General features: G+C 48.5%; 1 protein-coding gene across 1 annotated transcript in view; it reads left to right on the plus strand.

Annotated features, from left to right (window-relative positions):
• Arhgap35 (Rho GTPase activating protein 35) overlaps positions 1–12364 on the plus strand; it is a 113010-nt gene that overhangs the window by 94504 nt on the left and 6142 nt on the right. Inside the window, exons 4-5 of the mRNA XM_059281218.1 lie at positions 7376–7453; positions 8649–8780. Of these exons, the coding sequence (XP_059137201.1) occupies positions 7376–7453; positions 8649–8780 (210 nt within the window). The remainder of the gene's footprint in view (positions 1–7375; positions 7454–8648; positions 8781–12364) is intronic.

Consider the following 12364-nt stretch of genomic DNA (forward strand, 5'->3'; position numbering starts at 1 on the left):
GTGATTCAGAGTATTTGCTGCTTTGGCAGAAGACCTAGGTCCAGTTCCCAGCACTCACATGATGTCTCAGAATCATCTGTAATTTCAGTTCCAGGGATCTGACACCATCTTCTGGACCAAGGGTGCTGCACATACATGGTACACAGACATATGTGAAGGCAAAACACTCATATACATAAATATTTTTTAAATTTTTAAAAAAGTACAGGCTGCAAAGTCATGCATGATGTCATAGTCTGTGATCTCAGCACTTGGGGAAGTAGTGGCAGGGCTATCAGGAGTTCAGGATCAGCCATCTGCTAAACAGCAAGTTTCTGGCCAGACTGGGATACATGAGACACTATCTCCAAAAACAAAAAGGAATGCACACTATGGAAGCAGCTAGATGGAGGAGCCAGGCAGTGGGACTCAGTGTTGTGCCCTTGCGTACCTGCTAGTGCTACATTAGAGTAATAGTCACTCCAAACACAAACCACTCTGCTAAGATGAGACTGCTGTACCTTCAGTGCCCAGAGAAGGGGTGTACCTCTTTTGCTTGCTCCTGGTTTGGGCCCAACCCTCACCACCCCATACCCTGTTTGGTGAGTTGACGGCAGTGCACAGCAGGTCCTCTGCAGGATTGCAGCTGTGGCAGACTGTGGGTGTGTATCCCAAGGGAAGAGCTACTGCTGCCCCCAGAGGACCAATCCTCAGGCAAGTTCACTGTAACGCTTGCTGTCCGTCCTGTCTGTTGTTAACATGCTAACAGCATTAGTTACTTTAAAGAGAGAGAGAGAGAGAGAAGCTAAAGTGCTGATTATATATATATATATCCAAATATAGAAAGTAAAAACATAAGCAACTCCAAGTTTGTCTCAGAGGAAGTATTGATTCATTGCTGTTTTTTGAAAATGAGAAGAACTAAGTGGTGGTTATGAAGGAACGGTGCACTAGCCTTTCTTAAGGGCCTCACAGAAGGACTTCTGACCAAGAGGGCTGCCAGTGGGGAAAGAAAAGCTCATTGGATATTAAAATGTTGCCCAGAAATCAGGGCATGGTACTGTGTGCCTCTTTTAATCCCAGCATTCTGGAGGCAGGGCAGACAGATGGATCTCTGTGAGTTCCATGCTAGCCAAGGCTATGCAGAAAAACCCTGTGTTGGGAGAGGGGAATTAGTCAAGAGCCGATTCTCCCCCTCAGTTTTCGGGTTCCTGTAAGACATCATGCCTCTGGCTTCTCTCTGGAACTGGAAGGTTGAGGAGTGAAAATGGGCCATTCGTAGCCAAACTAGTTTTTGAGCAAGCCTAACAACTCTGCAAAGTAATTTGCCTGCCATGTGCACACTTAGTAAGTTCACAATGTCACACTTGGTCATAGCCAAAAGGACAAAGCAGTAGTGATTTCTTACTGAAAGAAGGAATAGATTTTGTTTTGTCTGTTTCATGGTGTGGACAGTAGTCAAGATAGGGTCCCACTATGTAGATCAGGCTGACCCTGAACTCATGGAGATCTAGCTGCCTCTGGAATCCTGAGATTAAAGGTGTACACCACCACACGTGGCTGGTTGTTTGTTTGTTTGCTTGTTTGTTTGAAATCAGTATCATATGTGACCATGGTTAAAAAGTTAGTGGTGCCTAAGGGCTTGGTTACATAGAAAAAGCAATTGTGGGTGGCTGGGGAGCTTGCTTAAGTGGTGGTTAAGAGTGTGTGCTACTTTTCCAGAGGCCTGGGTTTGGTTTCTGGGACCCAACACCTGGCTTGGGTCGCCTGCACTCATATGCACACACATAAACAATTTAACGTAATTTTTTTTTAAGCAGTCACAGCGTTTCCCGAATAAGCTTTATTCCTAAAGCATCTTTTTTATTTTGCCTGTACTGCCCCCTGGTTTCATTGATACTATGGAATTTAGGTAGTGGAGAGACCTAAATTCTAGAATGGCTCCTTCTAGAGCCACATTTAGGAATGTGTTGTTCCCCTCCAAAGCAAACCAGGGTGCTGGAGCCTGTTCTATACAAGACCCTCCCCTACTCTTGATGCTGGCTACATTTCAGAAACTGGAGAGCCAGAGTGTATTAAAATACCCAATTAAAACGGTAGAATAGAGCAGGATTGATGAAGATCATATCTGTGGAAGCTTTCCACCTCGTATATGCTACTTCATCTGTTAACCTCAGTGTCCCCATCTGTGCAGTGGAACTGGTGGCAACCTGCCTTAAGGATATTGTGAGAACTCCTGTACAGATGCATAGCCAGCACTGAACGCCTGGGCCTCATTCTGAGTGAGCACTTAGAACATGGCTCATTATTGTGATTATTGTTGGGTACCACCTCCCTGGGCCAGATACTAATCTTAAATAGCATCCCAGTCAGATGCTTATCCACTAAGGAGGGAAATGAAAAGTTCTGGACCATTCTTTAAATGACTTCCATGGCTATTAATGGTTATTTTATATATTGAGAGAGTATTTGCCATCCTGTAATTTCCATTCTTAGTCATATCTCTGCTCTCTAGATCCATTGGAACAAGACTGTTGTACATGGCAGTTGTTCTGAAAATAGTGATGTTGTCAACTCCGTGTGTGTGTGTGTGTGTGTGTGTGTGTGTGTGTGTGTGTGTACGTACACGTACGTACATACGTACGTACATGCACAACTTACTCTTGCAGAGGCCGGAGGTTAACACATCAAGTGTCTTTCTCATTTGGCTCTCATTTTTTGAGACCAGATCTCACTGAATCCGGAACTCGATGTTTTAGCTAGATTGGTTGCACAACCAGCCCCTAGGATCCATCTCTCTCCAGCACCCAGAGAAAATGTTTGAAACCATTAGAGGTATTTAAAAGATGGAAGGCTGCTGGGTGAAATGGGCTTTAATACAGAGGATTCTTTGGAGACTTAGGAGAGGCAGGGTGCCTCAGTCTCCATTTGGTATTCTCTGATAGAGTGATACAGTGCATACCAGCCACTACTAGTCAGAATTCTGCTGGCAGGTGTTAGCTAGTCACCCTAGAATTTCCTATCCATGTTTGTGATGATCCTAGCTTACCCTGCTGGATTCTGGTGTATGTGCATGGGACTCTGCTCAGTCCCCTCTGTTCTCTGTGTAGTCTTAGGCCCTAGTCAAGTGACCCTGCATCCTGGTCTCCACCCATTTGCCAGCTACTGGTCACTTTTAGCCATCATGATAGGCACAGTCAGCTTTCAGTGCTGTTTGTTTTTAATTGATTCTAAGTGGTAGTTGTAATAAATTGTGCTCACTAGGCTAATGATACCTTTCCTAAATTATGCCATGGCGTTGGGTACAACAGCAGCAGGATTGCTATTTTAAAATGAGGTTTGGTAAAACAAACAGGCAGGCCGCTTACAGGAAATGCTGAGCTGATGATTAATTGATGTTCTAGAGCTAGCCTCTTATTCTCAGATGTGCCATCCCTGTAATGATCCTGTAGTGAAGCTGCAGCCCACACCCTGATTCGTTTCCAGACAGCCAATGTGTGGTTTCTTCTCTGCCTTCTTGTGCAGAGGATGGAGATGCCTAACCCAATGGAGGCTGTTGGGCTCCTGTACAGTGCCAAGAGTGCCTTTCTATCCTGGGACATACAACTCCATCGTATCACCTTGTTAAGGGTGCTGATATTCAGGGACAAGGAAGAGAGCCTAGAAAATGATTTCAGACTAGTTCTTGAAAACTGGAAACTGCTGACACATATCCGGGGCTTGTCAACATATGTCCAATTCCATCTGCACACTGGTGATGTGTCACCTAAGATGTGAAATGGGTAGAGAGTTTAAATGTGTCTGAGAACATTTGTAAGTCACTGAAGAACGAGTCCATCATAAACTGACTAATGCCAGCACAATGGCATGTGCTGTAATCTCACTGAGGTGGAAGCAAGAGAATAACCATGAGCTCAAGGCCAGCCTGGGCTACTTAGTGAGACACCATGGTCGTCAAGGCAGCCATTGTTGGCGGTGGCGGCGGCGGCGGCGGCGGCGGCAGCATTGTTTTCTGAAAAAGCTGGAGATGTAGCTCAGTTGGTAGGGATTTTACCTGCCATGTATAAGGCCTCTGGTGATACAGCACGCAAGAGATAAGTAAAGGCCAGCCTGGGTACGTGAGACCCTGTCTCAGATAGAGCTTCAGTTTTTACGGAGGGCTCAGATTTGGTTCCCAGCACCCACGTGGTGGCTCACACCTTTTAAAATGATGATGGCAGGGCCTCCAAGGCTCTCTTCTGGCCTCAGAGGGCACCAGGCTCTTATGTGGTGCACATGCACACATGCAAGCCAAACACACGCATAATGTAAATGAGTTTCTAAAAGAACAGAGGACCCGGGTTTGATTGTCAGCACTCACACCACGTGGCTCACAACTTGAGAGGACCTGATGTGTCTGACCTCCAAGGACACCTGAATTCCCATGGACATACACATACCCATACACAGACACACAAATTTTTGTTTAGGGTTTTTGTTCATGGTGCTGGTGGTTTTTCAAGACAGGGTGACTCTGTGTCCTGGAACTCACAGAGATCCATCCGCCTGCCTCAGCCTCTGACTGTTTGGATTATTAAAGGTGTACACCACCATGCCCAGCTCAATGTTGTTCTCAATTCCTGTCTTAATTTTTAAAAATTCACACCTTATCCAGTCTTTGATGTCCTGCCAGTGGTGGAGGAACCTTTTCTTAAATTCCTCACAGCAGAAACCTAAATAGGTGACAGCAGCCTTGGCTTCCAAGTGGAGCAGTGTATCTACAAACAGGAAGATGATGGCATCTGCATCCTAAATCAGAAGGGGGAGGGGGGGCTCTGATGGCAGCAGCATCTCCAGGAACGCTGGCCCCTTGACTTCATGTCCTTGGTTTACCAGATCCAAGCAGCCTTCAGGAATTTCAGGAAGCCACAACTTCTGGTGGTGACGGATCTCAGGGCCAACTGCCAGACCCTCCCTGAGGCGTCTTACATCAGTCGGCCTGCTATCACTCTGTGTGACACAGATTCTCCTGCTGTGTGGACATTGCCATCCCGTGCAACAAGCTCACTCAGTGGGTCTGATGTAGTGGTTGATGGCCCCAGAAGTTCGGCACATGAGTAGCACTATCTCCCATGAGCACCCGTGGGAGATTATGCTCGATCTTTACCTCTGCAGAGATCCTGAAGAAATGGAGAAGAACGAACAAGCAAAGCTGGAAAGGCTGTGACCAGGGGAAGAGTGTCTGTGTGCACGGACCACAGCAGCTCCTCAGCGCGCACACTGACCTGACAGTGTACGGGTGCCTCCTGCCACTGAGGACTGAGATAGAACAACATTGCACTGAGCTGTTCTGCAGACACTTGAGCAAAAGAAAGAAGATGGATGAAAAATAAATACTTTCTTTAAAAAGAAAAGTAATATTAAAGGGGGTAGGAAAACAAACATTTCATACTCAAAGACCTGTTTCAAGTGCAAAATGAGAAGCACTGCAGAAGAAAATCAGCAGCATGAATAGTAAGAAATAGGCCTAGGCTGGGGCATGGGGGGGTGCTTTGTGGTAGAGCACTTGACCTGGGCGGTTCCTTCCCAGCACTTCAGAAACACCAGGAAAAAATGCTGCTTAAGACTTTCTACCTATGGAAGCCTGAGAGAACCTAATCAAAGATGGAACTGTTTCTGGAGTCATTGTGTACACTGGGATCTTTAAGCTCATGGTTCGTGACATTCTTGTTTTGTGCTCTACCACTGAGCTGCACTCCAGCTTCTAAGAACTATATTATAAAAATATGAGGCCGGGCGGTGGTGGCGCACACCTTTAATCCCAGCACTCGGGAGGCAGAGCCAGGCGGATCTCTGTGAGTTCGAGGCCAGCCTGGACTACCAAGTGAGTTCCAGGAAAGGCGCAAAGCTACACAGAGAAACCCTGTCTCAAAAAACCAAAAAAAAAAAAAATATATATGAACACACTGAATTATGTAGGAAAAGTTCACGGGATGCCCTGTATGTGAAAGAAGGGAGGGTGTTTCTTCATTTCTTTGGGGTCAAAAAAAGCTTATTGAGTGCCCAGCCAGGCAGCAGCTGAGGTGAGGTGCTCTGAGCCTGCCTCCCTTTATGCTTTCTGTGGCTCTGGCGCTGGGACAGAAGCCCACTCAGAGCAAGCAAGTGCTCTAGCACTGAACCACACTTCTAGCCCTTTTTATTTATTTTGTTGGGGATGGAGGTAAGTGGGTTCTAGGGATTAAACTCAGGCTGTTGCCAGGTGGTGCTGGAGCACGCCTTTAATCCCAGCACTCCAGAGGCAGAGGCAGCCGGATCTCTGAGTTTGAGTCCAGCCTGGTCTGCTTAGTTCCAGGACAGCCAGGGCTACACAGAGAAACCCTGTCTCAAAGAAAAAAACAAAACAAAACCTCAATCTGTCAACCTTGGCAGTGCGTTTGCCTGCTGATCTGTCTTCACCAAGCCCCTTTCTGGCTTTCTGAGACAGGGTTTCACTCTGTCAGCCATGGAAACCTAGAGCTCATTATGTATCTCTGACTAGCCTTGAACTTGCTATGATCCTTCTACCTCTGTTCCTACCTTCTAGGATTGCAAGTGTGTACACCATGCCTTGCTTTTTATCTTTATTTTTAACAGAAAAACACTCAGGCTAGAGAAACAGTTCAGTGGTTAAGAGTACTGGCTGCTCTTCCAGAGGACCTGAAGTCAGGCAGCTCATAACTCCAGCTCCAGGGCACCCAATGCCCCTTCGGTATGCTATGGGCACTGCACTCATGTGACATGTACACACATACACGAAACAAAGTATTTTTTTATTTTTTTAGAAAAAGGTAAAGGAGCTGGAGAGATGACTCAGCAGTTAAGAGCACTGACTGCTCTTCCAGGGGACCTGGGTTTAATTTTCCAGAACCCTTGTCTGGCCTTCATTAGTACCAGGCATATACCCAGGCAAAATTGTTATTCATGCATACATATATATGTTTGGTTTTGTGGGGGGTTTTGTTGTTGTTTTGTTTTTTTAGTAAAATACTCAAGACTGTACATTAAAATGTGGAGTGTGGTGTTGCACGCTCAGGAAACGGGCCGGTGGATCTCTGGAGTTTGAGGCTAGCCTGGTCTGCACATCAAGTCCCAGCAAGTGTTAAGTAAGCCAAATGCAGTAGCAGACACCTGCAGTCCTAGCACTAAACTGGAGGCAAGAAGATGAGGTGTTCAGGGCCAGCCTGAGCTACATGAGCCCTTACCTTTAAAGTGAAAAGAGGCTGGGGCCCGGTACTATGGAGTTTTTACGTGAAGCATCGAACAAGAAAGCAATGCCAGCCCCGCCCTCCACTGTAGTGGGAACCTTGTAGCCTCCCCAGTCAGCTCCTGTCCCACTCTCTGGCTCTGGTTCATGGACCTGCCTGTTCTTTCTCCACAGGACTGAGCACTGAGGGCATCTACCGGGTCAGCGGGAACAAGTCAGAGATGGAAAGTCTGCAAAGACAGTTCGACCAAGGTGAGTCGCAGCCTGGCTGTACATCACTAGTCCAAAACAGATGCCATGGCTGGATTGCCAACAGGGCCTGGGTGTTCCTGCCACCCATAAACCTGAACCTGAACCAAGAGCTCCTGGCTCAGAGACAGAGGCCACATGTGCCCCCTGTGGGGGGCCAGGTCCATCAACATACTGTCCCTGCCAAGGCTGTTTCCATTGCCATTCACAGCCGCCAGTAGAGGTTTCCCCGGCCCTGGCTCACTTCTGGAAGGGCCTGGCCTCCCTGGTCTGGGACCAGGGGTAGTAGTAGCATTTGAATTAATGATCCAGTATTTTTTTTGACAAGCCAGAGGTGTCTATATCAACCACATTTCTCCTCAAAATGGCCTGTGGGTGAGAAAGTAAGGCAACATTTCAAGATAACTGAGGCACCTGGGCTTCAACTCCCAAGCTGAAATCTTAGTCACATCAGCTTTGGGTGTGGCTGCCCTGCTCCTAAGTTAGGTCAAGTGTGAGAGGCTCCCAGCTAGGGACTAAGCTCTTAATGTGAGAAATGCCCACGCCATGCCACCAGGCCAGAGCAGAAGAGTAAATACTCAGAGCTGTCAGCATCCAGAGTGGGCAGAGTGGAGGGGACAGGAGGACCAGCTGACAGTGCCGTCTTGTGATAATGTGCCACTGTCCTGAGAAAACACATCTTCATTGGGCAAGTGTCAGATAGCACGCTTCAATAAGCCACGTGGAATTCTCTCACAGGACCTTTGTCGTGCATGACTGCACCTGTAAGAGTCTGGACTACCAGCGGGTAGTCCAGAAAGGGACACTTGATGTCCATCTGTAGACAAGTCCTATGGAATCAAGCATTCAGTGAGGCCAGAGAAAGAAGGAAAATGAGAGGAGGGGTCAGTAGAGTCATGAGCTGGGAAGAACGCTGGGGATTCTTCCTCCCTGCATCAGGATCTGGATGAGGCAGTGGCCGCCTGGCCGGCAAGAAGGGGAAGTAAGGGGAAAGCTGAAGCTCATCGGAACCCAGTGGGGTGAGCAGGTACCCTGGGGATCTGGATGAAACCTCTCCAGTCATGTCTGTGAACCCAGGCTGCCAGCTCCTCTAGAGTTCCAGCCCTGGGGCGCATCTAGAAACCCTTTTTGTGAGCTTTCTTGTGGCTTCTGCTAACTTGATGGGTGGATCTTGCCTCAGTTCTTGACTTGCTTTCAGACCACAATCTGGACCTGGCAGAGAAAGACTTCACCGTGAACACTGTGGCGGGGGCCATGAAGAGCTTCTTCTCAGAGCTGCCAGACCCCCTGGTACCATACAGCATGCAGATTGACCTGGTGGAAGCGCACAGTGAGTACAGGCCCCTGGAGAGGGGCTTAGGCAGCCCTGCCTTTCTGACAGGAGCACTTCTCTGAGTGTCCCCAGGCAGCTGCGGGCCCCCGGCCTGGCATCTAACTTGGGTGCCATCCCTGTCCCTCCACCGTGCCCAACCTCCCCATGTCTGCCCTAGTGTGCTCTGTGGGGTAAAGCTGCAGCTGCTGTTCTGAAGCAGATTATCCTGGACCCTTTTCTTTCTTCTGCCTCATGTAAGGCAGCAAACCTGTCATCTGAGGCCAAACAGACTCTCAGAAAGTTACCTCTGGAGCTGGAATTCCAGAGGACTCAGGTTCTGTTTCTAGTACCAACATGGTGGCTCACAACCATCCATAACTCCTGTTCCTGGGAATCTTTTTTTTTTGTTGTTGTTGTTGTTTTTTTTTTTTTTTTTTTGGTTTTTCGAGACAGGGTTTCTCTGTGTAGCTTTGCGCCTTTCCTGGGACTCACTTGGTAGCCCAGGCTGGCCTCGAACTCACAAGAGATCCGCCTGGCTCTGCCTCCCGAGTGCTGGGATTAAAGGCGTGCGCCACCACCGCCCGGCCTGTTCCTGGGAATCTTAACACCCTTTTCTGACTTCTGAGGTGCCAGGCGTACATGTGGTACACAAACATGTATGCAGGCAAAATACAAAAAAAAATTAACAAATCTAAAAAATGAATTTTTTTTAAAAGAAAAAAATTACGTTTGGAGGGGGTGCTCTCCAGTGGCCTTAGCCGGAAGATCACAGGGCTCTGTAGCACATAGGGATTTTTTTGTTTATTTGAGGTAGTGTCTTGTATGTCCCAGGGTGCCCTCAGACTCCTTATTTTGCTGCCTCTACCTCCTGTGGGCCAGCATTACAGCATGTGCCAACGTACCTGACTTAGAACCTCTAGTTTTAATGGCAGTCTCTAGGGCAGCGGTTCTCCACCTGTGGTTCATGACCCCTTTAGAGGTCCAACAACCCTTTCATGGGGGTCACATATCCGATATCATGCATATCAGGTATTTACATTACAATTAATAACAGTAGCAAAATTATAGTTACGAAGTAGCAATGAAAATAATTCTGTGGTTGGGAGTCACCACAATATGAGGAACTGTATTAGAGGGTTGCAGCATTAGGAAGGTTGAGAATTCTACTGCTCTAGGATTGTGTGGGGTGCTTTCTCATTGTCTGGGTATGTCATGTGCCATGAAAGGCCTGACCTCTTGGAGCTGCCCACCACAGGGCACTTACTATTTAGCCAAAGGAAGCGTTTGCCCTTGCAGGGGAAAGAGCGAGAAGACCCAGAAACAGCAATTCCTCCACAGCTGCTGAAAGGAGTATCCCTCTGTGGGTCGAAGGACAGCCAGGATACGTAATAAGATATCCTGGAGAGTGGCTCAGCAGTTAAGAGCACTGACTGTTCTTCCAGAGGACCCGAGCTCAATTCCCAGCACCCACATGGCAGTTCACAACTGTCTTTAACTCTAGTTCCAGGGGACCCAACACCCTTACACATACATGCAGGCAAAACACCAATGCATATAAAATAAAAATTTAAGGGGTTGGGGGGGGGGGGAGATGCCCAGAGAGAGAGTGCCAAGAAAGAGGTCAGGCAAGAAAAGGGGAGTGTGGTCCTGGGCTAGCTCACTGCCTGATTCAGGCAGTGTATTCTCAAGGCTGTGGTGAGGTTGTAGGTCAAGTCCCTGCTCCTCTAAGGATGCTATTCCAGCTGTGGAGGGTGCAGGACTAGGTTACCTGCACATGGTCTGTTTCTGCATCTGCCAGCCTCTCCTTTTCACCCACCTACCAAGGCTGGGAGGCAGCACTTAGGGTGGGGACCATCTCAGATTCATGCTGTCTCTCTAAAGGAAGTTAGAGGAGGTTCAGAAGGCGTGCACTGGTTGGTACCCAGCTGCCGGAAAACCCAGTTCTCACATTTGTCTTGACCTGGCGCCACCTAGAGGCATGTTGAGTACTGACACCCAACAGAGTGCCATTGTTTCTTAACAGCTGACATGGCACCTTTTTGTTTGGGGAGGGCCAGGAGAGGGTGCTGCTGATAGGGGGCCCACTTCCCTTCCTCCCATCGCTTCTGCCACCCACTCTGTAGGTTCCCACAGCTCAGAAGGTGGCTGCAGCAGCCTGGGAAGGGTGGAGTCTCATAGCTTCCTCTCCATTGTATGCTTTCTGGGCCCTGCTAGTCAGCTGGGCCGCCTCTTGTCTGTCCTTTCTTGACAGCCTGACAGAAGAGGGTAGGGAGGAGGGGATGCCGCTGACATGGCACTTCGCAGCCGAAGCAGCAAGTGGAGCACGGGGCTCAGTGGATCAAGGTGGACTTAGCTGAGTCAGACACCAGGCAATACAAAAGTTGTGTCGAGGGACATGGTAGGAGGAAGATTGCCATGCCCTAGTGAAGCGCAAGTTTCCATGGCAACAGCAACTTGACCAGCTCTTTTCACTTACTGCCTCAGAGTGTCTGTGTCTGTGTATTCAGGCTTGCATGCAGTTCCACATCCCATCACAACAGATATCAAGGTCATTGTCTGATTGTTGTGTAAGCATCAGAATTTCACAATATTGAAATTCAGTGAGCACCACTGAAGAGTGCCCACCAAGTGGAATCTGTGTGTTTATTTGCTAGTTGTCTTCCCAGCTTAGTCAAGGTAACGTGCAGACTCAAGCACCAGCAGAGCTCACAGATTGTTGCTTGCTGTGTGCAGCAGGCTCTGCTGGGTATTGGTGTGTGTTCTTAATCACCAGTGAGGTAGAGGATTGTCTCTTCGTGGTACAGAGGAGCCTGAGGCTCTCAGAGTGACACAGTTTGGCTGGAGGCCCAGGTCACACGGCTGGGAACTGGCAAGCTGGAACTTGAGTCCCTGCTTTCCCTGGGTGGAAGCTGGTGTTTTCTGTAGATAGATTCAAGCAAGCTGAGCTGCAAGTGCAGAAAGCCCCATGATGGGGGAGAGGCAGGGAGTAGTGAGGAGGAAGGATCATGAGCTATGGCTTCAGGTGGGGCTAGAGTTGTAAGGCAGCAAGTGAGGCCTTTGTGTTACTCTCTTCCCCAACGCCTCATTCCAACTGGAACTGTTCCCAGCCTGCATGTTTTCCTCTCCTCTTCTCCACCACCAGCTCCACCAATCCCTTCCCTGTCCAGAGTCCCTCTAGTACATCTGGTCTCCACAAGCTGCCTGTGGCTTCTCCTGACAGGAGTCCTAGAGCTAGGTCCACCTTGAGTACAGGATTCCAGGCCAAGGACCCATAGCTGCCGGTGTGTAGTCATCCAAGGGAAGTTGTTCTCAGTGCAGGCTTCTCATCTACCTTTCCCACTGGGCAGATGAGGCAGCCCAGGTTGTGGGTAGATGGCCCTCACTACCCTGTAGACTCTTGTTCCCATACTACCTCAGGATATTGCCTTCTCTTGTCTGTCCACATAGCTGCTCAGAGATGCTGTGTCCCCACTACAATCACATACATATGTGAGGCCCTGTGTGGACAGAGACACGTGACAGTGACAGACAGAATATGTTCAACTGCAGTCTGGTGGAGAAGGGACACTGCCCAGCTTGCTGCATGATCATGCCTCCAGAAT

This window comes from Peromyscus eremicus, chromosome 1 (assembly GCF_949786415.1).
Source record: "Peromyscus eremicus chromosome 1, PerEre_H2_v1, whole genome shotgun sequence".
Lineage (NCBI taxonomy): Eukaryota > Metazoa > Chordata > Mammalia > Rodentia > Cricetidae > Peromyscus > Peromyscus eremicus.